Source organism: Paroedura picta, chromosome 1 (genome assembly GCF_049243985.1).
Source record: "Paroedura picta isolate Pp20150507F chromosome 1, Ppicta_v3.0, whole genome shotgun sequence".
Taxonomy (NCBI): Eukaryota; Metazoa; Chordata; class Lepidosauria; order Squamata; family Gekkonidae; genus Paroedura; species Paroedura picta.
This window is the reverse complement of record NC_135369.1, coordinates 2,482,380-2,508,115: the sequence shown is the minus strand read 5'-3', so window position 1 is coordinate 2,508,115 and position 25,736 is coordinate 2,482,380. Positions and strand designations below refer to the sequence as shown.

Sequence of the window (25,736 nt, the reverse complement as noted above, 5' to 3'; positions counted from 1 at the left end):
GGCCATCTAGTCCAGCCTCCTTCAGAATGCAGGAAATCCAGAACTACCTGCCCACCCACAGTCACGGCCCGCCCCCCAAACCAGAATCCCTGGCCATTCTGAACTGGGGGAAATTATCCTCTTATAGAATCATAGAATATTTGAGTTGGAAAGGACCTCCTGGGTCATCTAGTCCAGCCCCCTGCACTATGCAGGACACTCACCACCCTCTCGCTCATCCACTGTCACCTGCCACCCCCTTGAGCCTTCACAGAATCAGCCTTTCTGTCAGATGGCTCTCCAGCCTCTTTTTAAAAAATCTCCAAAGAGGGAGAACCCCCCCCCCCCCCGAGGAAGCCTGTTCCACTGAAGAACCGCTCTGACTGTCAGGAACTTCTTCCGGATGTTTAGCCGGAAATTTCTCTGAATTAATTTCATCCCATTGGTTCTGGTTCGCCCAGCTGGGGCAAGAGAGAACAACTCTGCTCCGTGTTCTCTATGACAACTCTTTAAGTATTTGAGGATGGTTATCCTACCACCTCTTAGTCCTCTTCTCTCCAGGCTAAACACACCGAGCTCCCATTCTTGGTTGCCACTGCCCTCCGCAGCAATGACTGTACCCACCCTGGGCCACCCACAGGCTGCCCCATGGAAAGATGCCTTCTGTTCCAAGGACAGGAATCTGCTAGGAAGGACTAGACTTTTTGCCCATCTGGAAAAGAACCTCCTGGGAGGGCGAGATGATCTATGCAGAGCAAAACAGATCCGTTGGCCCACAGGTGGAAATGTGGCTTTTTCTGGCCCAACTTAAGTGTCACTCACAGATTTTCAAAACAAGCTTTGCAATATTGAGAATCCTGAACCCTGGGCCTGCTGCTTTTTAAATGAAAACAGACATTCCCCTGCATGCTGAAGACGCATGAAGCTGCTGCTGTATCAAAGTTAATATTGATCTGCTCTTATTGGGAGCAACTCTCCAAGATCTCATGGCTTTCAACTGGAGATGCTGCCTGGGATTGAACCGGGGACCTCCTGCCTGCCCAGCAGAGGCTCTGCCCCTGAGCTCTGGTCCCTCCCCAGGGCTCTGCAGGGTCTCAGGCAGAGCAAGGTCTTCCCCATCCCCTCCTGCCTGGTCCTTTCAGCTGGAGATGCTGCCTGGGATTGAACCGGGGACCTCCTGCCTGCCCAGCAGAGGCTCTGCCCCTGAGCTCTGGCCCCTCCCCAGGGCTCTCCAGGGTCTCAGGCAGAGAAAGGTCTTCCCCATCCCCTCCTGCCTGGTCCTTTCAGCTGGAGATGCTGCCTGGGATTGAACCGGGGACCTCCTGCCTGCCCAGCAGAGGCTCTGCCCCTGAGCTCTGGCCCCTCCCCAGGGCTCTCCAGGGTCTCAGGCAGAGAAAGGTCTTCCCCATCCCCTCCTGCCTGGTCCTTTCAGCTGGAGATGCTGCCTGGGATTGAACCGGGGACCTCCTGCCTGCCCAGCAGAGGCTCTGCCCCTGAGCTCTGGCCCCTCCCCAGGGCTCTCCAGGGTCTCAGGCAGAGAAAGGTCTTCCCCATCCCCTCCTGCCTGGTCCTTTCAGCTGGAGATGCTGCCTGGGATTGAACCGGGGCCCTCCTGCCTGCCCAGCAGAGGCTCTGCCCCTGAGCTCTGGCCCCTCCCCAGGGCTCTCCAGGGTCTCCGGCAGAGAAAGGTCTTCCCCATCCCCTCCTGCCTGGTCCTTTCAGCTGGAGATGCTGCCTGGGATTGAACCGGGGACCTCTTGCCTGCCCAGCAGAGGCTCTGCCCCTGAGCTCTGGCCCCTCCCCAGGGCTCTCCAGGGTCTCAGGCAGAGAAAGGTCTTCCCCATCCCCTCCTGCCTGGTCCTTTCAGCTGGAGATGCTGCCTGGGATTGAACCGGGGACCTCCTGCCTGCCCAGCAGAGGCTCTGCCCCTGAGCTCTGGCCCCTCCTCAGGGCTCTGCAGGGTCTCAGGCAGAGAAAGGTCTTCCCCATCCCCTCCTGCCTGGTCCTTTCAGCTGGAGATGCTGCCTGGGATTGAACCGGGGACCTCTTGCCTGCCCAGCAGAGGCTCTGCCCCTGAGCTCTGGCCCCTCCCCAGGGCTCTCCAGGGTCTCAGGCAGAGAAAGGTCTTCCCCATCCCCTCCTGCCTGGTCCTTTCAGCTGGAGATGCTGCCTGGGAGTGAACCGGGGACCTCCTGCCTGCCCAGCAGAGGCTCTGCCCCTGAGCTCTGGCCCCTCCTCAGGGCTCTGCAGGGTCTCAGGCAGAGAAAGGTCCTCCCCATCCCCTCCTGCCTGGTCCTTTCAGCTGGAGATGCTGCCTGGGATTGAACCGGGGACCTCTTGCCTGCCCAGCAGAGGCTCTGCCCCTGAGCTCTGGCCCCTCCCCAGGGCTCTCCAGGGTCTCAGGCAGAGAAAGGTCTTCCCCATCCCCTCCTGCCTGGTCCTTTCAGCTGGAGATGCTGCCTGGGAGTGAACCGGGGACCTCCTGCCTGCCCAGCAGAGGCTCTGCCCCTGAGCTCTGGCCCCTCCCCGGGGCTCTCCAGGGTCTCAGGCAGAGAAAGGTCTTCCCCATCCCCTCCTGCCTGGTCCTTTCAGCTGGAGAAGCTGCCTGGGATTGAACCTGGGACCTCCTGCCTGCCCAGCAGAGGCTCTGCCCCTGAGCTCTGGCCCCTCCCCAGGGCTCTCCAGGGTCTCAGGCAGAGAAAGGTCTTCCCCATCCCCTCCTGCCTGGTCCTTTCAGCCGGAGATGCTGCCTGGGATTGAACCGGGGACCTTCCGCATGCCAACCAGTTGCTCTATCACTGAGCCACACTGCCCAGGTGGGCCCCCCTCTGCCTGCGTACTCACATACACATCTAGGGGTTCTGTGGTCGGTCCCTCGGCCGTCAGTGACTCTCCCTCCTGCTTGTCGCTCTCCGGCCGGCTGTACACAAAGACGGTTCCCGCTGCCTCGTAGCGCCCAGGCGGGTTCACGGCCCAGTTTCCGTTGATGATGGATTTGCCGCCGTGACTCCGGAGGGCTGGGAAGGGGGGGGGGGGAGACAACGTGGACAGACATGAAGCTTCCTTTGGCTGTCCCCTGTTAGAAGCGTCTATCAAGGTCAGTGTGGTCTCCTGGGGGTGTGCAAAGAAAAACCCCAAGCAGAAGTTTTTGGGTTTGAGGATATCAAGCATTTCCTGATATCCCCCCCAAAATCTGACATTCGCAAATGTTTACCAAATCCCAACACTGTATTGGCTCCCTTCATCAGATACAAGCAGAAATGGAGATCTCAGGGTCCTTCTATCCTGATTTGAAGGTCAGGGTGGTTGCAAAGAAAGGATACAGGAAGCAGAGGTACTATGCAAACTGAAATCCACACCCCACAGTGCTATTAGGCACGAATCTAGCTTTTAAACCGGAGACCAACACAGCTGCCCTAAACCGGTAAGCTGTGGGTTGTGGGTATAACCCAGCAAGGTTCTTTTTTGCACCGTGCAAACGTTCAGTCCATACCCAGGTAGTTGGGGCTGCGGGTCATCTCCTTGACCAGGATCCGGGTGGCCCCCGCCGGGATCTCCATGATGCGGTGGTACCCGATGGGCACGTCGGTGTCGCTGAAATTGCCCACCACCAGCTTGCAAGTGGTGTGGTCTCCCCCGCACACCCCACAGCTGTCCAGGGTGCGGTTCGAAGCCAGGATCCCATCACAGCCGGGTGTCTGCAGGGCAAAGAGGAGATGGGCAAGGGAGTAGGGATGGGCGTGACCTGAAGCACGAACCCCAAAACCCTACAAAAATAGCCCGGGTCGTGGCTCACCATGCCGGATCATTCCCCCCACCCCTTTCCAAAGGGAGGGAAGAGATCTGGCACACTGAAATTGTGTGCAGTCCGTGGGCCTCTTGGCTGTCAGGCAGAAACAGCTGCAATGCTTTTCAGCCCCCTCAGTCGGGTCGTCCAGTTTGGGATTTTCCAGTTCGTGCCAAAATCATGATGCCTGAGCATCGTGCAAGGGAAGTAAGCATAAGGGCGATTGTCCCCATTTTGTTCCCCTCCTCCTCAAAAGGCCAAATCGCTCTCCTCTTTTTGCTGGCATTTCTCAAGCTGTCTTCCCTGAGGCCTGACCGCCTCCAAGGCCCCAAAGGACTCACCAGGCAGTGCCCTGCGACGCAGATGTCCGAGGAGCCGGCTTCGCACGGGGTGCCGTCCTGCACCTTTTCCGTATGCCGCACATAGAAACGGTACCCAATGGGACGGCAGTTCAGCTCACAGCGCTGGGCGCCCCGCACTGCAAAGTGACACAGCAGGGACAGGCAATGGCTGTTAGCAGTCCGATCTCTCCTCTCACTTAGGGGAAGTTGAGACCGAGAAACCCATAAACGCTCTTCCTCGTGGATCATCTCAAATGTCATAAGTGAAAGACACTGCCTGGTCCAAAATGACACAACATGGATGCCAGCCTGAGAGACGTGTCCAGATGTGTAATTTAGAAGTGTGAATAAGAGCGACTACCCAGTTAACTTCCTTCTCCAAACCCTGGAGAGATGCAGTTTAGGACAATGGGTCTCCCAAGAACCTGTTGACTCTAATCTCATCACTATCCTGCCTCACTTAAAAGCCACCGTGGTTAAAAGTTTATAGTGTGGTGTCCGGATTAAAGAGTCACCGATCCTAATCTGGAGAACTGGTTTGATTTCCGACCCTTCCATATGCAGCCAGCTGGGAGATCTTGGGCTAGTCACAGCTGTTCTCTTAGAGCTTTCTCAATCCCACCTACCTCACAGGGGACTGTGGGGAGAGGAAGGGAAAGGAGCTTGTAAGTGTCTCGGGGACTCCTTTGTGTAGTGAAAAGTAGGGTTTAAAAACAAGCTTCTTCTAATTAAGCAGCACTTAATTAGAATAGAATTACGCAACACTTAATTGTTTTCACCAAGCCTGGTAGCTTTTGCCATCTGGGACTTGCAGGGGCATATAGCTCTGTTTACTAGTAGAGTTCACCTCAGGAAAACCCATCAAGTTTCTCCCAAATAATTTTCCCTCTGGAAAACCCATAAAGTTGTTGTTTTGGGGTGGGTGAAAATGTCAGTTTGCCCCAGGGAGCATTTTGCCCTATATTTAGAGTCATCAATGTGATGGGTGGATTCTCTTTTCTTCATGTAACGCTGGCCATTTTGCTGCAGCTTCCTGGACCCCCACAAGATTTTAGTAATTCTTACTCTTCCCTGATCTTCTCTTAGCTAGCCTGTGCATGTTTTCAGAGGTTTTGTATGTATCTCTTATCCTTTTAGCCTCTTTGAATAAAATTCATTTCCAGTTGAACTTCTCCCTGGTTTATTTGAGAGTTCTCTTAAAGGGCAAAATCCCCGTAAACATTGGTGGAGATTCCAGTTACCGCCTCTAGCTCCATCTCCTGCAAGCTACTTCCCCCAACTAATTATGTGTCTGCCTCTTTGGGCAACCCAGCTTCTGCACCAGGGAGCAGGACTTGGAAAGGGAACTTCCTCAAGTGTAAAGGGGGAGCAATTGTGAAACAGAAGCGAGGGCAGCATTTGTGAATTAGAAGAAGGTGGTGATCTTTTCCTACAATCCACTGGCGGGCTCAGACAGACTCAAAGAGTTAGGCAGGATGATAAAGTCGGCTTACCTTTGTCCCTGATCCAGAGACTACAGCTGGTACAAAGTGCAGCTGCCAGGGTCCTCACAGGAACACTGTGGAGGGCCCATATACAGCCGGTGCTGAGGCAGCTGCATTGGCTGCCAATTGCTGTCCAGATCCAGAACAAGGTTTTGGTTTTAACCTTCAAGGACAGCCTATCACCCTATGCCCCCTGCAGAGTCTTATGCTCTGCAGGCGATAATTTACTGGTCATTCCCGGCCCCAGGGAAGCACGCCTGGCCTCAGCCAGGGCCTTTTCGGTCCTGGCCCCGACCTGGTGGAATGAGCTCCTGGGTGAGCTGCGGGCCCTGCGGGAGCTTTCAGGATTCCACAGGGACTGCAAAACGGAGCTCTTCCGCCAGGTCTGCGGTTGAGGCCGGAGTACTGGTCAGTCAGCAGCTAGTGTTATGATCTGATCCCTCCTTCCATCCCTCCAGAGATGGGAGTGGGGGAGCTTTTTGGACTTCTTACTGCCATATTGTTCGGGTTTTATTGTATTGTTGTCTATTTTAATGGGGTTTCACTGGGGTTTTCCTTGGACGTCTGTAACTCTCCACAAGCCGGTCTCGAAGAGTTCAAAGAAAAAACTTGCAGAAGGTCTTCCCACCATGTCTCATCTCGGCTCTTCCTCCTAAGTTTGGTGTCGTGGTGAGGAGTGCGGACTTCTAATCTGGCATGCCAGGTTCGATTCTGCACTCCCCCACATGCAGCCAGCTGGGTGACCTTGGGCTCACCACGGCACTGATAAAACTGTTCTGACCGGGCAGTGATATCAGGGCTCTCTCAGCCTCACCCACCCCATAGGGTGTCTGTTGTGGGGAGAGGAATGGGAAGGCGACTGTAAGCCCCTTTGAGCCTCCTTCGGGTAGGGAAAAGCGGCATATAAGAACCAACTCCTTCTTCTTCTCCAGTAATCTCAGGGCTCTCTCAGCCTCGCCCACCTCACAGGGTGTCTGTTGTGGGGAGAGGAAAGGGAAGGCGACTGGAAGCCGCTTTGAGCCTCCTTCGGGTAGAGAAAAGCGGCATCTAAGAACCAACTCTTCTTCTTCTTCTTCTAACTTATGACCCTCTTGCTGCTCCTCCTTGAGATCTCTGCCTGGGACACTCTCCTTTTCCCAGCCCAAAATCCGTATCTTATTTTCTTCACCGCCTGCCCTGTATCATGAGTGGCCAACCTGTGGAACTCCCTGCCACAAGATATCGAGATGGTCAGCATTTTATTATTTTTATTTTTTGAAGTCCAGGTTGAACTCATAAACACCTGTTAGGGGGTTACCAGAATACTTGAACTACATTCCTCACCCCCTTCCAACGTGTCCTTCTATGTCCAAGGTCTGAGAAGGAACTGGAGAAATGTAGGAGGGGAAGCGGCTTCAAGGCACAGGAAGAAGAGAATAAAAGGACAAGGCGATGATGACCCACAGAATGCAAGTAACGCTGCAGCAAGAGGAGGCCAAGGCAGGATGGTCTAAAGCAGCGTTCCCCAACCCCTGCGCTGCGGTCCAGTACTGGTCCGTGAAGCCCTCGGTAACAGGCTGCGGCGGGGGGAAGGGAGGTGCGGGCATGGGTGTGCCACTGGGCCAAATCAGCGGCCAAATCGCTCAAGCCTAGGGGAGAGGGAGGCCTGGAGACTGGGGGGGGGAGAGGGAGAGTGGCGCAGGTGCAGGAGCTCCACGCCTGTGCCCACTGGTGAGCACTGCGCAGTGAGCGCCACTCTCCCTCCTCCCCCCCCCCCAGTCCCTGGCCTGAAAAAGGCTGGGGACCACTGGTCTAAAGGGAGGGAAGATGTTGGGCATCCTGCACCTCAACTACAAGGAGTACATCTTCGAACCATAACAAGGGGACATAAGTGCATTGTTTCGGCCCCCCTCCATAGGAATACGGCCCTGGAGGCAGGTAGAGCCCCAGTAGCCTAGCTTGGTGCAGATGGAAAAATGCCATTCGGGCTACTTTCGTGACCTGAGTCTCCGTGGAATGGGAGGCATCAAAGGTCACCCCAGATTCCTGGCTGCTGGTGCTGGGGTTAATTGCACCCCATCCAGGCAGGGGAGACAGGCTTCCTGGTCCTGCCCCTTCCCCCCAGCCACAGGGCCTCCGTCTGGGAGGGGTTGAGTTTCAGGCCACTCTATTTAAGCCTTCCATTAATTATGTGTACTTTTTTATTGGAACATGTAGGAAATCGCCCCGAGCTGGCTAATCTGGGACATTTTACTACCCAAAGAAGTCGCGGCTTACAATCTGTATAGTTAGTTCTGTATAGTTTTTATGTAGTTTCTATTGTGTTTTTAATTGTTAATGGTGCACTATAATAAGCAATTAACATTTTTACATTGTTTTATTGTACAGCTCGACTTCTGAGTTCCTATGCTGGGAGGGGGGGTGTTGAAGAAACTGAATAAATGAAATTAAGTGTGTAGGGGTGTGTATTGTCTAGATCAGGGATCATCAAACTGCGGCCCTCCAGATGTCCATGGACTACAATTCCCATGAGCCCCTGCCAGCATTCGCTGGCAGGGGCTCCTGGGAATTGTAGTCCATGGACATCTGGAGGGCCGCAGTTTGACTACCCCTGGTCTAGATGGCCTCTAGGGGCCCCTTCCCACTCTATGCTTCTACCTCAGGCTTTCCAATCAGGAAAACTGAAGAGAGGGGTCGCGGCGGTAGGTTAAGGGAAGCTGGTGTGGATGACCATCTGTGTTGGAAGCCCCTTCCCCCATTTCCAGAGGTGGGGCCAGAAAGGGTTACGGTTGTGTTTTGCTTCTCCGCCCCGCAGAAAGTAACCTTCTGGCACGCAGGCCGCCCTTTAGCAGCCAAGATGTTTTCATATTTTCCAGAGTGTATTTTAAAAGAAGCTGCCGGCAGAAGTTGGGAAGTGGGGAGGGGGCTGCGGGGGGGGGCAGGTTTTAGCATTCCTGGCCTTCTCCGCGGCGGCGTGCGGCCTCCCGGCCCCTGGCCCCAGCACGGCTAAGCGGCTAACCCCGGTCCCCGGAGCACGGCCCAGGCGAGGCAGCCGCGGGAGAGGGAGACAAAGAGGGGTTTTGTGCTGCCGCTTCCCTCCCTCGCCCCCCCTTTGCGCTGCAAACATAAATATTGGCAGAGGATATAAATAAAGCAAGGCGCGGAGGGGAAAGAGCAGGAGACAGCTCAGCCTGGGAGCCCTCGGCCTGGGAAATCCACACACCCCCTGGCCCCTTTGCAAAACTTTCAGCTAGGGAGAGGCTCTGAGGCATGAGTCGCAGAGGATCGGGCCCAGAGGCAGGTTTTCCAAATGGATAATTGGGGGGCTCCAGCCTTCCTAGAAGCCCTTTGTAAAGCCTTGCCTGGTCTCAGACCCCGCAAGCCGCTGGTGTTTATTCTGCAGGGCAGAAAACGCTCTGTCCACGCTCAGAGGCACTGTTGTTCTAGCAAGGACTCCCACCCCCCTTCCAACAACCAGAAGAGCGTTGCAGAGCTGAGCTGAGCTCCGGCAGAGGCCTGAGATCAGCGGAGGGAGCCGCTCAAGGGCTCCGTTTAGCCCCTATGCTCTTCCGATGGTCTTAATTTCTCTGCCAGCCAGCGGGCGCCCACCTGGCACCCCCTGGCCTTCACCTCGTGCGCTAAGCCCGCTGTCCTTGCTGCGACCTCTCCCAAGCAGCCTACGGGACCTCAGGGACAAGCGTCCTGCCACTCAGAGATATAAAACGTTCCTTGAACTGATCCCGGAGGGGCCAAATCTCCCGCCCTGAAACTGCTAGACAACCCAGCTGCTCTCTTGACAGGAAGGTGGGAGGAGAAGCCGCGCAGGTGGACGGATCGGGAATTGAAGAAGTATTTTGAGCATTCCGGGGCAGCTCTCGGAGATGCCCAGCAGAGCCAAGCGCCGGAGGTCGAGGGGGCAGAGGCCAGCGCCCAGGGAGGGAAGGGGGGATGGAGGCTGCTGGCTGAGACGTGTAAACAGCGTGGAGCAAGCCCGAAAGAGGAGGAAGGGAAAGGGTTGTCCACAGGGGAATGACACAACTTTAAGGCTGGCGGTGAAGAAATTTCACTGCGGCGACTAGTTACTCTGGAGGCCCGACAGCAGGACACAGCAGCATTCAGAGGTTGACTGCCCCTGGACCTGGAGGCTCCCTTCAGTCCCCATAGCCAGTAGCCACTGATAGATCTGTCCGCCATTAATTTGTCTAAGCCCCTTTTGAAGCTATCTGTTCCTATACAGGGATACCCAAACTGTGGCTCTCCAGATGTCCATGCACTACAATCGTAGAACAACAGAAATGCAATCATATAAATGTAGAAAAAACTGTTGCAGTAAGAAGCTAGACTGATTTTCACTTTAAAATCAAGGATTCCTCACGGTCTGAATTCATCCTTAGAACTCGCCTGCTTAATATCTTCAGAGGACTTGACAGCTTGTATCCTTGTAGTAGGGTATTTATGCTATATCAGTAACAGCCTTTGCTACAGGATTACAACTATCAAGCAGAGCAGTCAACTGAACTTTGTATACGTAGCAGGTAGGTTTTGTATTATGTCTGTAATTGTTTTTATGGGGCTGCAATATAGAAGTAGTCTCTGTAACAATCCTTAACACTATTTCGCTCCCTTGTATATTTGGATAACAGCCTCCTGGGAGGAGACTGTCCGGGGCCCTGTCCGTCCAGGTCCACCCTGATTGGCCCTCGCCCTCCAGCTCCCGCCCTCCCTCCTTGCCTGCTAGAAGCCTTGTGGCTGCAGCCTCCATTGTCACCCAGGAGAGAGGCAGCGACAGGGTTTTGCAGCTCCTGCTGGGAGGGAACCGGAGGGGGGGGGGAGTTTGCCACTGGCGGGGGGGGGTTTCCACTCCCTTTAGCCTGGTTTACGGGCCAAAAGGAGCCGTGGTGACCCTCTCACGCCCTCCTGCCTGCCACCCCTTTCAAAGCCCATTTTTAAAATGGGCTTTGATACTAGTCTGTAAAAATATGCAAGCTATTATAAGAATCTGTGAAAATGGAAATCGTTTATTTTGTTTAACAGTGCAATTCAAACGAGAAAAAACCTGTACTGTGATTACTTAAGAGACGAGATGCAAGCTAACAAGGTAACTTGGTCCTTCTTTAAGATGACCAACCACAGGTGTGGTGGAGAGTCCTTGTTTAATGAAGGGGGTGCTAAAGCTTCCCAACCAACCTGGAGCGTGCCAGAAATTTATTTTCAGAGTTTGCTCCGGTTGTCGGTGGAAAGCTGTTTATCTTTAGCAGAACATTTCTTTTCTCTTGCTGAATTGTTACTACAAGGAATGGCATGACAGATCTTAATACTGGAAGAAGAAGAAGAAGAAGAAGAAGAAGAAGAAGAAGAAGGAAGGAAGGAAGAAAGGAAGAAAGGAAGGAAGGAAGGAAGGAAGGAAGGAAGGAAGGAAGGAAGGAAGGAAGGAAGGAAGGAAGGAAGGAAGGAAGGAAGGAAGGAAGGAAGAAGAAGAGTTGGTTCTTATATGCTGCTTTTCCCTACCCGAAGGAGGCTCAAAGCGGCTTACAGTCGCCTTCCCTTTCCTCTCCCCACAACAGACACCCTGTGAGGGAGGGGAGGCTGAGAGAGCCCTGAGATTACTGAAGAAGAAGAGTTGGTTCTTATATGCCCCTTTTCTCTACCCGGAGGAGTCTCAAAGCGGCTTCCAATCGCCTTCCCTTTCCTCTCCCCACAACAGACACCCTGTGAGGGAGGGGAGGCTGAGGGAGCCCTGATATTATTGCTCGGTCAGAACAGTTTTATCAGTGCCGTGGCCAGCCCAAGGTCACCCAGCTGGTTGCATGTGGGGGAGCGCAGAATCAAACCCGGCATGCCAGGTTAGAAGTCCGCACTCCTAACCACTACACCAAACTGGCTCTTGAATGAAAGGCAGTGCTTTTACATAAAGATGTCTGGTGAGGAATGTACTGTTGCTAATTATGTCAGGGTATCGTAAGAATGTATTTTAAGCAAATGTATTATTCGTTGCAGTGTTTGAAGAAGTATTTACGGAAGAGCTGAACGACCATCAGAGACTGTGACTGCATGTCAACACTGCAGTTAAGGAAATAAAGCAGATTCAAGCTGACAACTGTATGGAGAACTTTTCTTCAAGGCAACTTTACACTTTTGTGCACAGCCAGCAGTTACACAGATTGTGTTTTTTTTTCACAGCATGAGCTACAATTCCCATGCGCCCAGGGGCTTGTGGGAATTGTAGTCCATGAACATCTGGAGAGCCACAGCTTGGCCATCCCTGCTATATTACATCCTATGGCAACAAATTCCACATTTTAATAACGGTCCGTGTAAAGAAGTCTTTCCTTTTCTCTGTCCTGAACCCACTGCCCATCCGTTTCACTGGGCACCCCCAAGTTCTTCTGCTATGGGAGAGGGAGTCAAAGCTCTCCGGTTCCACTGAGAACTTTGGGACCAAACTGGGATTCGAACCCAAGGCCTCCGGATGTCCTAGCCTGACACTTTCACCGTTACCGTGAGAGAGAAGCAAAGGGACTACGCAGCGAGGGCCAAGCACAGAACTGGATAATTCAGCCTCCTGGGATGTAGCTACTTTTCCCCAAGTTTCTAGGGTGCAAACCCATTTCCCCCAGAGCAGAATGTTACACAGAACAGACGAAGCAACTGGCAGGAAGCCCCGGGCAGCCTGTAGGAGGGTCAGTGGATGGAATTCAATGCTCTGAGACACTGCTTGGGAGAGCTTGGGAGGCAGAGCTCTGCCTGTTGAATTTCAGCCTGTCCTTGTGTCTCATTCAAGCGCAAAGATCCTTCCTGGAGAAACAGCTACCCACCTTCCGGCAGAGATGCTGGACACTTACCGTCCCGGAAGGGCTCCCACTGGTAGAAGCGGCCCATGAATTCCTGGCTGTTGTAGGCAGTGCACTGGATGGCGCGGGGGTCCGGTCGATCAGGCGGGCACGGCTGTGCAGGAGAGGAAGAGATCTTTGTGTTACTGCCCACTCTGAGCACAGGGATTTGCTTTGACGGCGCTCCGGCACAATAAGTGTGCAAATGCTCGATTTGTGCAAATTCCAAAATACCTGCAGGGCAGGGCTGCATTACTGGTGGTCTCCTAACCCAAATGCAGCGCCCACTGGCCACATGCAGGGGCCCACCCGGGTCCTGAGGAACCTCCCCTCTGAAGCTACCCTATACCGGTCCTTCAAAGTCCAGACTGCCTGCTTAGACCAGCAGCGGATCACGTTCCCTACCAGCTGATCTCTGAAACGGCGGGAGAGATGCCGGGGATCGAACCCAGGACCTTCTGCATGCCAAGCTGATGCTTTGCCAGTGAGCCACGGCCCCTTCACCTTCTGCTGACATCCCAGGTGCTGCGTTTGGGTGGCCGGTTTCCACATTTGGAAGGCCGGTCCAGAAGCCCTCAGCTTGTTGCCTTTCGAAGCAGAACCCAAGGGGGCACGGGCAGGCAAAGGGACGCCCTGCTGAGATGTAGTTCATGGCCTGATTGCACGTTTTTTGTTGTTGTTATGTGCGAAGTCATGTCCGACCCATCGCGACCCCATGGACAATGATCCTCCAGGCCTTCCTGTCCTCTACCATTCCCCGGAGTCCATTTAAGTTTGCACCTACTGCTTCGGTGACTCCATCCAGCCACCTCATTCTCTGTCGTCCCCTTCTTCTTTTGCCCTCGATCGCTCCCAGCATTAGGCTCTTCTCCAGGGAGTCCTTCCTTCTCATGAGGTGGCCAAAGTATTTGAGTTTCATCTTCAGGATCTGGCCTTCTAAAGAGCAGTCAGGGCTGATCTCCTCTAGGACTGACCGGTTTGTTCGCCTTGCAGTCCAAGGGACTCGCAAGAGTCTTCTCCAGCACCAGAGTTCAAAAGCCTCAATTCTTTGACGCTCGGCCTTCCTTATGGTCCAACTTTCGCAGCCATACATTGCACGTTTTTAGGAAAACCTAAATTTCACAGCTGCAGGAAGCCCCTCTCTCAGCTCATCGGGTTCCTCCTCCTCCCCTGGTCTCCCAACCCACAGGAAAGAAAGCCCCCACCCACTCTGAGGTCCTGACCTCCAGCCCATGTCTAACCCTTGCACACCTGCTCCGTAAGATTTCACAGGTGCTCATAAGAGACTTGCTTATAGCCTCCTGCCTCTTTTAATGGCCCAGAACCTAAGAAGGTCAAAACAAGGGGAATGAACTTAGGCCTAACGAGGGTAGAACACAATTTTAAAAAATATAGTAGTAATATTTATTTGAGGCTAAAAACCAAGGCTTACAGCATAGCCTCAATAAAATCTAGGCCTCCACTGACCAGATGCGTTTCGGCGTTCCCGCCTTTATCGATGGCCAGGCATCAAATAAAACCAGCATATGTAAAACATGGCTCTTTTCCATAAAATGATATACTCAGGACACTGTCGAGCTGTGATCAATTCTGCGGACCAGAAGGCCAGATAAAACTTTCTGAGGCCTCTAATGTTTCAAAAGCAGGCCCTGGCCAAGGTAAGCCAACCTTCATCCAACCTTCATCCAAAGTATGCTGCAGCCAGCTGGGTGACCTTGGGCTAGTCAAAGTCCTGGTAGTGCTGTTCTGACTGAGCACTTCTCTCAGGGCTCTCTCAGACCCACCTACCCCACAGGGTGTCTGTGGTCGGGAGAGGAAGGGAAGGTGAACTGTACATTGCTTTGGGCCAGGGGTAGTCAAACTGCGGCCCTCCAGATGTCCGTGGACTACAATTTCCAGGAGCCCCTGCCAGCGCATGCTGGCAGGGGCTCCTGGGAATTGTAGTCCACGGACATCTGGAGGGCCGCAGTTTGACTACCCCTGCTTTGGGCAGTGAAAAGTGGGGTATAAAAACCAGCTCTAGTGCTTCGTCTATGGGATACAAATACGTTTTTTTAAATTATTATGATTATAGTCCAAGCAGAGCTTGGACAAAGCCTGTTAAAAAAATTATCTAGATTCTTCGAGTCTACTAGCATTTAGAAACCAACCAGTTTAGAGGAGGGGTGTGTGAGCTTCGGAGAGTCAAAGCTGTGCTCCTGCCCCCAAAGAACCTAGATAATTAAACAGCCTTTGTGAGGAGGAAGCTGGGGGGGGGGGGACCAAACCATCCCCTTCCTGCCACTGAAAAGGGCCTTTGGGACATTAATCTCCAATGTGAGCAGGAAATTCAATCGAGGGCTTATCTGGCGCCCAGTTCAAAGGGCTGATAACAAAGGAGGCGTTTAGCTGCAGGGAGAATGCTGGTCCAGAGAGGTCAGCTAAGGTGGCAGATCAAAGATGGATTTTCCAGGGGGATTAAGCGCTGCTTGAAAGAGGGAGGCCGGTGCTAGGAATGAGCTTGGCAGGTTTTCGCAAGGTTTCCCGAAACCTGCAGAACCTGTTTGGCCACCATTAATGCTGGGTCAGAAAAGAAATTCCTGGGAAGATTCCGGGAAAGGAAGTCTGTCCGCCTCTCTTAAAACTGTTCTGTGACTCGGCAGCTGGCAACAGCCAAATACACAACCTCGGCTGGGTCCAAAAATCCACAATGACCTCCTGAGATTTGCCAAGCTGAGGGCAGGATCCCCCAGGGTGACCGACTGCAAAAATTCCCAGTTCTCCCCAAACACACCCGTCCTCTTTCCTTCAGAGTCAGAGCTCTCAACCTTTTTGAAATGGTTCCTCCTTCTCAATGTACCCCCTTTTCGGGATGCAAAACCCTGGTGCTTCTTACACCTTCCCCAACATCAAGCACCAGTGCTCCTTCTCGGTGACAGAGCCTCTGCTTGGCAAGCAGAAGGTCCCAGGTTCGATCCCAGGCAGCATCTCCAGTGAAAATAGCCAAGCTTTTTCAGGCTTCCACCCCCTTGGCTCCTAGGCCAAATCCTTCCCAGAGCTGGTGTTAGCACCTTTGTTGCTGTCAGCTAGGCTCCCTCTCCCTCCTGGACAGTGGGTGTATCGATCTTTTGGGCACGGGGATAGAGTTATTTATCGCTGCCTCAGGAGGTGGTGAGCTCCCCCTCACTGGCAGTCTTCAAGCAAAGGTTGGATACACACTTTTCTTGGATGCTTTAGGGTGCTTAGGGCTGATCCTGCGTTGAGCAGGGGGTTGGACTAGATGGCCTCTATGGCCCTTCCAATTCTATGGTTCTATGATTCTGTGATTCTATGATCGCCTTGTTTGCTGTGGTTTTCTGGTGGGGGTTTAAATGGTTTTTTTTAATGAGGACTTTGTGACCCACCACGAGCCATTGTATGAGAGTGGTAGGATATAAATCACATAAATAAATCAAATAATAATAAAAATTAGCCCCCCGCCCCCCAAGAAAAAACACTTCCTTCCTGGTATTAGGTCCCCTGCAATTTCAAAACGCACTATATTGCTGACGCTTCTTTTTTTGGTTGTGGTGCAGCGGCCATATTTCCGTCTTCAAAACAAAAAAGTTTGCAAAAGTCGTTTGTAAAACCCCCTTCAGGTCCTCATAGGGGAGAAGGCAGACACAGAGAGAAGCAAGTCATGGAGAATCCCGTGGCCAGGAGCAAGCAGGAGAAGGCTTGTCCAGCCTCCCAAAGATGGAGCCTAGGCCAACTCAGCCTCATCACACCTTGGAAGTTAAGCAGGGTCAGCCCTGGTCAAGCCTTGGATGGGGGAACCACCAAAGAAGCCCAGGGTGGCCCTGCAGAGTCTGGCAACCTCTGAACGCCTCTTGCCTTGAACGCCCCATGGGGATGGTACAAGATGGCTGCAGCTTGGCGTCACTTCCCATCATTACCATGTGTGTGGGGGGCGCAAGAGTTCGGTACGGGATCCCCGCCCTCACCCTCATGGCTTTCCCGGAACTATCCCCCAGCTTTCTCCAAGAGAAGACCAGAGTGGGCAGACGGGTATCTCCGGAGCCAGAGAGCCAAACTACCCCTACCAGATTTGCCCCAAACGGGAGCTGCACAACGGACGAGCCCCTCCAGGAAGCGCCGGCTAAACAGAGAAACTTCCCAAGCGGTTCATAAATATTGTAGAAGGGCAGAAGAGACAGAGGCCCCGGCAGGGTCCCCTCCTTACAAAGCCGGGACATTCTATTAACGGCAGCCGCTGTTTGTTTTCGGAGGGTGAAAAATTAGCCGTAGGGTCCAGCCCAGGGGGGAGCGGTGCCACCCGGCTCTGACCCAGCCACGACCCACGGGGGACCTTTCTGGAACTCTGGCTCAGCCGCTCCTGGCCAAATCCCAAATCCGCTGCAGAAGGGGAGTCACAGCAACGTAATTATTTTTTTGGCAGGAACTCTTTGATTCTAACTATGATTCTTCCCACTCAAAGCATAAGTTCAGGATCTTTTTTGAGGGGGAAGGATGTGAAGATGATGTCCCAAAAAAACAAACAGATTTGTCTGGGCTCTGCGTCTCACACGCCTGTGGAAACCCTGCTGGGCCTTTGTAAAATGAGAAGGGATCACACGCGACGCAGCCTTCTACCAAATCGGGCCTTTGGCCCCTCAGCACCATGGGACCCATCCACACCCTTCCTGGAGCCCTCTGGACTTTTTGCTAGCAAGATTCCTGATTAGCAGTGCCTTAAAAACTGTTGCCCAAGAATCTTCGCTGAAGGTAAGCGGTGGCAGCCATTTTGTGGTTGGCTCCACCTCCCGGGGCAGCCATTTTGTGGTTGGCTCCACCTCCCGGGGCAGCCATATTGAGGCTGCAACCACCACGTTGTTGTGCAATGCAGGTCCGTCTGGATACCCTGGTCACCATCGGAAGCTCACCCCGTCCCAACACTCAACCCTGCTCCAGAGCATGAAAAGGGATATTTCCACTGATCGTACAGAACAAACGGCTCAGTGCTCACCTCTTGTTGGCAGGCCTTGAACTGCTTGCTTTCTCCCTCGCAGTGGAAGGTTTCTGTGCCGGGAGAGTACAGGTTCCACTGTGACCCTTCAGCTCCCGGCTGTGGGCTGCTCTGCGGTCCGTGGCCCCTGGCGTAGAACTGGACGGGGCTGTCCCGGTGCAGCTGCCAAATGTCCGGCTCAAGTGGACGGGGCACTGCAGGCCGGTCCACGTAGAGGTTGTGGGGCGGCCTGGATTCACGGCCACCCGTCCGGTGCTCGTTCTGCCGCTGGCTCCGTGGCCTGGCGTGCCCATGGGGCGGGCGATGAGGGTGCTCCACCCTGGCCGACAGGGACCTAGAGCTGCTGTCGGAGCGAGGAGGTGGCTCTGCCGTGGCTCGGTGGCTCTTCCCCCTCCACTCTGGAGCGGCCCCCGTCTGCCTCAGCCGTAGCTCCCCTTGCCCTGGGGCAGGCCGGTGGCTGTCAGGAAAAGGGGGATGCCCATCAGTTCCTTCTGCTTTCGTTCCGGCAGGGACAGAATCCCTGATTTCTGACTTCTCAGACACAACAATGTCAACTCCATTTGCAGAGGCAACAGGGAAATGTGGCAGCTGCCTCGCCCCCTCCGCAGGTCTGGGGCGCTGAGCACCGTTGCGAGTCTCCGGAGTGGTTGTCGTCAACAACAGGGTTTCTTCGCGGGGCTTCCCTTCCTCGGTGACTCTGCTTATGGCTCCCCTGGCTGCGGCTGGGTCCGTGGAAAGGGAATCTGCCCCCTGGACGCCTGGGTGGGGGGCATAGCCGCTCTCGTCCAAGTGGCCCTCTTGCGCTCCAGGCAATGCACCAACCTTTCCTGCCAGCGCCCCGGCCGGCCCCTCGACCTGAGAAGGGTTTCCGACTTCCGGAAGCGTCTTGGGGTTGCGAACAGGCCGAAGGTCACCGCCGGCCGTCAGCAGCTCCTCCTCCCAGCCGTCTGGCTCCCCGTGAGAAGAGCGACGGGCTTTGGGCTTCTGCTTCCTGGCCTGGGGAAGGGGGGGCGGGGGCGGAGGGGGCGGCAGCCTGCCCTCCTGGTCGCTGTGGTGCCTCTTGGAACGAGAGGCCGCTCCTTCTGCCGCTGCCCCCGCCGCGTCGGTGTGAAGGGGCAGAGCAAAGGGCACCTTCCCGTAGCCGTACTTACCTGGCTTGATGGACTCTCGAACTCGAGACCTGAAAAGCACAAGGATTGCTGTTTAGGGGGTTCCGTGGCCGTTGTGTCTGCAATTCCTCCCCCACCTTCACTCGGCAGCCGTTCGCCGGGAGAAGCCACGTATTTGGGTGACACAAGTCACCTCTACCAAGTCCAGAAATACACAGAGCATGGAGGAGAAAGACGGCCTCGAATAACAGAGTGGGAAGGGACCTCCTGGGTCATCTAGTCCAGCCCCGTGCACTATGCAGGACACTCCCAACCCTATTGCTCCTCCACTGTCACCTGCCACCCCCTTGAACCTTCACAGAATCAGCATGTCAGATGTTTAAAAATCTCCAGAGATGGAGAACCCACCACCTCCCGAGGAAGCCTGTTCCACTGAGAAACCACTCTCACACTGTCAGGAACTTCTTCCGGAGGTTTAGATGGAATTTCTTTTGAATTAATTTCATCCTATTGGTTCTAGTCTGTCCCTCCGGGGCAAGAGAGAACAACTTTGCTCCATCCTCTACAGGGCAGCCTTTTAAATATTTGAAGATGGTTCTCAGATCCCCTCTCAGTCGTCTCCTCTATAGCCTAAACAGACCAAGCTCCTTTCCAAGATCCTGAGGCCGCAGGGCTGAGAGCCTATCAGGAGACAGCTATCGTCTGGGAGACCGTGGTTCTTAGGGACATGGCTTTTAGGAAGCCCGAGGTTGAGATTGAGCCTCAACCTGCTGCATGGCTCTTTGGATGAAGAAGTAGTTCTTGTTGCCTGTTCCGCCAAGAAGGACTTCTTTGTCCAAAGCGTCATTAACCTGTGGGATTCCCTGCAGCAGGAAGTGATGTCGACTCCAAGCACAGAAAGCTTGAAGAGGGGGAGGGATGAACATATGGGGCAGAGGCCCCCTCAGTCGCTCTGAGCCACAGTGTCCAGATGAACAATGAGGGGGGGGAATGATCTTTGGCACTTAGGGGGCCTCTAGAGTCCTGGCCGCATTGAGGGACCTCCTGAGAGCCCTTGGGCTTTGGCCCCTGTGTGACCCAGAGTGTTGGACTGGATCGGTCATTGGCCTGACCCAACATGGCTTCTCTTGTGTTCTTCTGTCTGGGGCAGGGATGCTCTGTCTTCTTGGTGCTTGGGAGGGGACAAGAGTGTGTGTGTGTGTGGGGGGGGGGGGCTTCTGGAGTCCTGGCCCTGCTGGTGGACCTCCTGATGGCCCCTGAGTTTTGGCCACTGTGTGACCCAGACCCCCTACTCAAAATCTCCCTCCAGGCACCGCCAGTGACTGCCTGGGCCCACCCCCTCATGGCTCCCGATCCCCCCCCCACTCACCTCCTAGAGTCTGGGGTCTCCTGCGTCGGGGACGCTGCCCAGCGGAATCGGCTGCCGTCTGCTTGGCTGCCGTGATGGGGTCTGCTGGCACCCAGCCCTCCCTCGAGGCCGTCCCGCCTCAGGGGCTTGAACAAGGGGACCGAGTCCCGGAGAGGGGACCGAGCTGAGCCGCCATGCCTCGACGGTGTCCTCTCTGCGCCAAGGACGTCCCAGCGCGACGGTCGTTGAGAGGCGGCACGGCTGGGCGGCCTCCCCCTGGCCGGCGGGTTTCCCTGAGGCCTCCGGGGCTGGATCACCGCCCGGGAGGGGGCCGGGTCTTGCCTGGTGCTGGCGGCGGACTCCGGCAACTGGGCCAAGGACGCCTCCTCCTCGTGCCGTGAGTACCGATTCTGAGGACTGTAGGGGGCAACCGGCGGCTGGCGCTGGCTGTGCAACGGGAGCACGGAACCGCCGCCGTGGAAAGAGAGGGCCGGCCGGACATCCCTGTCGGCGTGAAGCGGGAAGGCCGGCCTGGCCAGATACGGGTTGGCCGCCCGCTCCTCTTGGTAGGGAGGCTGCTGGGGGAAGGCGGGGTGCGGCCCCGGAGGCCTCCTCCCGGCCCAGGGGACTTGCTGGTAAGGAGGCTGGCAGGATCGAGTCCTCTCCAAGATCCCCAGTCCGCAGGGCTGAGAGCAGGCTGACCACGAGCCCCAGACGCTCCACACCCCGGAGATTCTGCCGCTCTCTGGTCCGTCGTCTGGGGCGACCTGCCGGGAGTGCCGCTGGGGGACCTGTGAGAGAACAGGAAGGCGTTAGCCGTAATCTCCATCCTTCTGGATGCACATCTTTGGGTGTACGGATGAGCCGCCGGGCGAGTCTGTCCGAGGCAACAGAAAAGAGCCAGAGGCCGAGGGCACCTTGAAGACTCCCCTGATTTATGGCAGGGGAGGAAATTTTGAGAGTCACCTGATCGCTTCCCCAGATACCAAGAGGTCTGAAGAACCTGAAGAAATCCAAGCCCAGTAGCACCTTTAAGACCAACAAAGATTTATTCAAGGCGTGAGCTTTCGAGTGCAAGCACTCGAAAGCTCACACCTTGAATAAATCTTTGTTGGTCTTAAAGGTGCTACTGGGCTCAGATTTCTTTGTGCAAAACTTTTATAAGCCACATCCTTACCACTTCGTGGCTTTTAATATCTGTGCAGAACACTCGGGGGCAGAGCATGTCCGGACTCTGTTTCCAGACGGACATGCTTCGTGGGCCAATCAGGACACGCACCGCAAAGCTGTGTGCATCCTGATTGGGCCGGCTCCAAGAGCGCCCGCCCTCCGAAGCTGGCCACAGGCGCAGCCTCACTGCTCAGGGATGACGATGATGATGATTTATTAAATTTATATCCCACCACTCCCCGAAGGCTCGTGGCGGGTTACAAAATACAAATACGATACATAAAATCCCCCCAGTAAAATCATCCTTAAAACTACGAAGCTAAAACCCCGCTAACCACAATCCAAGGCATATCGCGACGAAAAGAAGATCAGAATTCCCTTCTATCGCCCACTGGGGGGTGGACATGGGGAGACGATTGTAAGCCGCCCACAGAGTGACCCAGAAGGGGGGTCAAACAGATCTTGCTTAGCGTGCCGGCCTCAGCCACGGACCTGGCGGAAGAGCTCTATCTTACAGGCCCTGCGGAACCCCAAAAGATCCCACAGGGCCCTTGGCTCTTCCGGGAGCTCATTCCACCAGGATGCCACAACCGTGGGGAGGAATGCCCGTCCCTGGGGTGCTCGCCCTCCTGCTGAACAGAGCCGGCCGCTGCCTGAGCATGGACATGGCATGGCAGCTCCAGAGGCAGGCCGGAGTCTGATCCAGCGCCCTATGCGTTCTCCTACGCAATGGCTCTCTTGCTAGTATATATTTATATAAAACGTTTATAAATTTACAGCCTAAATAAAGTTAGCTACTAAAAGAATACTGCAATTTAAATTCACAATCAGGACGGCCAGTAGATGTTCATTAGTCAAACGTGGTCCTAAATAAAACGGTCCTTCTAAAGACTGAAAACAGCCAAATGTTTGGGGGCTGCAATGCAATGTGGACGTGGGAAATATAGGGCTGTTTCAGGGGGATGCCGATTGTGAAAGTATCCCTGAAGACCAAAAATGCAGGGGCCAGGAGCACCTCTCTGGAAAGGCTGTCCTGGAGTGCTACTTCTCCAGGATCCCAAATACCTGCATGCTGCTACTGCCGACACCCCTGCTTTTGCAACTCCCAATTCTGCTCCGGCTTGCAAATTGCAACCGGGCATCGCCCTTTCCTGCAGATTCCTCTTCCAGACTCTGAAAACAGGGAGCACTCCAACAGAAACAGGGAGCACTCCAGTAATAATAATAACAATAACAATAACACATTTTTATTTAAATCCCGTCCTTCCAACGCGCTCCAATGAAAACAGGGAGCGCTCTTATCAAAGGCCAAAGAGTCTCTATTGAGACGGCAGGATGGTAACAGGAGACTTAAGAGTTTAACAGTGCAATTCAAACGAGAATCTTAAGAGTTTGGGCTGGAAAGCAGACAGGGAGCCAAGCTCTCCCCCAGCGTGGGGCAAGAGGCAGAAAACAAGGTCACACTGGAGAGAGCCAGTCTGGTGTAGTGGTTAGGGGTGCGGACTTTCCTGTTCCTCCCCCACATGCAGCCAGCTGGGTGGCCTTGGGCTTGCCACAGTGCTGATAAAGCTGTTCTGACCGAGCAGGAATATCAGGGCTCTCTCAGCCTCACCCACCCCACAGGGTGTCTGTTGTGGGGAGAGGAAGGGAAGGCAAATGGAAGCCGCTTTTAAACTCCTTCAGGTTGAGAAAAGCGGCATATAAGAACCAACTCTTCTTCTTCTTCAGTAATATCAGGGCTCTCTCAGCCTCACCCACCCCACAGGGTGTCTGTTGTGGGGAGGGGAAAGGGAAGGTGACTGGAAGCCGCTTTGAGCCTCCTTTGGGTAGGGAAAAGCAGCATATAAGAACCAACTCTTCTTCTTCTTCTTCAGTAATCTCAGGGCTCACTCAGCCTCCCCTCCCTCACAGGGTGTCTGTTGTGGGGAGAGGAAAGGGAAGGCGACTGGAAGCCACTTTGAGACTCCTTCGGGTAGAGAAAAGCGGCATTTAAGAACCAACTCTTCTTCTTCTTCAGTAATATCAGGGCTCTCTCAGCCTCACCCACCCCACAGGGTGTCTGTTGTGGGGAGGGGAAAGGGAAGGTGACTGGAAGCCGCTTTGAGCCTCCTTTGGGTAGGGAAAAGCAGCATATAAGAACCAACTCTTCTTCTTCTTCTTCAGTAATCTCAGGGCTCACTCAGCCTCCCCTCCCTCACAGGGTGTCTGCTGTGGGGAGAGGAAAGGGAAGGTGACTGGAAGCCCCTTCAGGTAGAGAAAGCGGCATCCAAGAACCAACTCTTCTTCTTCTGGAGGTCCCTGTTCTGACCCCACAGACCTCTGGCTTGTCCTCCTGAGCCACACAGCTGCCTTCAACAGCAGCCCGTGAGAACAGCTAGTGCCAAGGTGCCCCAGGGACCACCTTGGGGACCTTGCCAAGCCGTAACCATGTGAATCCGGCTCTTTCTTAGGCGGTGAAGAACCTCCCCGCTGTCCTCGTGGGCTGGGCTGGGCTTCCCTCCCCCCCCTCCTCCCGTGCAGATGTGAGGGTGTCCTCCGAGGCTTCCCAGCTGGCCACCACATAAATGCCCCACAGAACCCGGCAGCTGTCTGCTCCCTCGCGGGGCAGTGATGTCACAGCGCACCAAGGAGAAGAGGTCCGGAGAGGGCACATTTTTCAACCAAAAAAGGAAAGTATTAATAAAACGAGGAGGAGGCCAGCCGAACGTCCAGACGCTTGGCATACCCTCCTGGCGCTTGCTGGAGAGAGAGATAGGCAGCCCGGGAAGATAGCAAAGACCCTGGCCGCTGCGCAGAGCAAGTTTGGTTTCCTTCTGCAAAGGGCAGCCGCAAGGCAAGAGGGGGCAGAAGATGGCCCCGGTCCAATTTGGGACCCCAAAGAGCTGCTGGGGCTGAAGGAGTGCCACGTGGAAGAGATGCTGGGGCCTTTTTCAGCAAGCAGAAATCCAGTCTAGTGGAAGTGCCTCTCTTTAGCGTGGAGAAACTCGCAGGTTCGATCCCCGGAGTCTCCAGTGAAAAGCGACCAGGCAGGAGAGGATGGGGAAAAGATCCAGGAGCAGCTGCCAGTCTGAGTGGGCAATCCTGACCTTGAAAGATCGATGGTCTCAGCAGAAAGCAGCTTCCAAAGTGTTCATAAGATTGGGCTCGGCACAGAAGGTCCCTGTTTTCACCCCCAGCATCTCTGGTTACAAGGATCCGATGGGAGGTCACACGAAAGCCCCTTTGACTGAGGCCCTGGAGAGCAGCTGCCAGTCTGAGCAGGCAATTCTGACCTTGATGCTCCAAGGGTGCATAGGAGGATTATGGCTTCATGGCAGACCCTCTGCTCGGCATTTAGGAACCTTAATCAGGTTCAATCCCTGGCATCTCCAATTTAAAAGGACCAGGGAGAAGGTGACAGACCTCTGCCTTTTTAATTGGAGAGCCACTGCCGGCCTGAGCCAGCTTGGTGTAATGGTTAGGGGCAGCAGCTTCGAATCTGGAAAGCAGAGTTTGAGTCCCCGTTCTTTCTCCAACCTGCAGCCAGCTGGGCTAGTCCCAGTCCTGTTCTCACAGAGCAGTTCTGTCAGAGCTCTCTCAGCCCCACCTATCTCACGGAGTGTCTGCTGTGGAGGGAGGAAAGGAAGGTGATTGTAATCCCTTTTGAGACTCCTTTGGGTAGTGAAAAGTGGGATGAAAAACCCAGTTCTTCTTCTTCTTCAATGAACGATACTGATCTTGATAGACCAAGGGCAGAAGGCAGCAGATTCATACCTGAAAAACACGTTAGTTTTGCAGCTGCCAGAAGATTCCAGTATTTTCACTGCAAGAGACCTGCTATCCTCCTAGAATCATAGAGTTGGAAGGGGCTTCCTGGGTCATCTAGTCCAACCCCCTATCGCTCCTCCACTGTCACCTGCCACCCCCTTGAGCCTTCACAGAATCATCCTCTCCGTCAGATGGCTCTCCAGCCTCTGTTTAAAAATCTCCAAAGATGGAGAACCCACCACCTTCCGAGGAAGCCTGTTCCACTGAGGAACCGCTCTGACTGTCAGGAGCTTCTTCCGGAGGTTTAGATGGAATTTAGAATCCTAGAGTTGGAAGGGACCTCCTGGGTCATCTAGTCCAGCCCCCTGCACTATGCTGGACACTCACCACCCTCTCGCTCACCCACTGTCTCCTGCCACCCCCCTGGAATGAATTTTTGCGTATCTCATGGTAATTTCATAGAATGGGAAGGGGCCATCCAGGCCATCTAGTCCAACCCCCTGTTCAATGCAGGAGCAGCCTAAAACATTTCAATGAATAAAGAGTGGGTATTCTTATAACAACACTTGGGACACAGATCAAGATGGCTCACCATGTTTCCCTGCAAGTGCAGAAAAGAGCCGGAGTCCAGGAACACTTTCAAGACTAGCCAAATTGGTGGCGGGGAGGAACTTTCAGGAGTCAAGGCTCACCTCTTCAGGTAGATCCAGACGGGTGGCCGTGTGAGCCTGAAGCTACGACTAGCAACTGTTAAAATAATTCTACTTTCTTTCAAGAGATTGTTTCTCAGTACTGAACCTCCTATTGACATAACGACAAATTGAAAGTCCCTGGATGAAGCCTTGGGACTTTTCGGACATTAAAGAACCTTGGAAGTCGGCAGACTCTGCCAAAGTCTACTTATTATACTGGTTACAATTGTTAAGCCATACTGGTATCTCAGTGCCTTATTACTTGTCTTCTGTTTGATTCTTCAGT

At 54.2% G+C, this 25,736-nt stretch overlaps 1 protein-coding gene across 2 annotated transcripts in view; it reads right to left on the bottom strand.

The window, feature by feature from the left end:
• The window catches only part of ADAMTSL4 (ADAMTS like 4), an 86,407-nt gene that overhangs the window by 16,253 nt on the left and 44,418 nt on the right, over positions 1-25,736 (bottom strand). For both annotated transcript variants that reach the window (XM_077319596.1, XM_077319586.1), the window contains exons 4-9: positions 19,863-20,632; positions 17,385-18,564; positions 12,413-12,515; positions 4,108-4,244; positions 3,473-3,677; positions 2,824-2,996 (exon numbers count right to left, since the gene is read on the bottom strand). In XM_077319596.1, the coding sequence (XP_077175711.1) occupies positions 2,824-2,996; positions 3,473-3,677; positions 4,108-4,244; positions 12,413-12,515; positions 17,385-18,564; positions 19,863-20,632 (2,568 nt within the window). The remainder of the gene's footprint in view (positions 1-2,823; positions 2,997-3,472; positions 3,678-4,107; positions 4,245-12,412; positions 12,516-17,384; positions 18,565-19,862; positions 20,633-25,736) is intronic.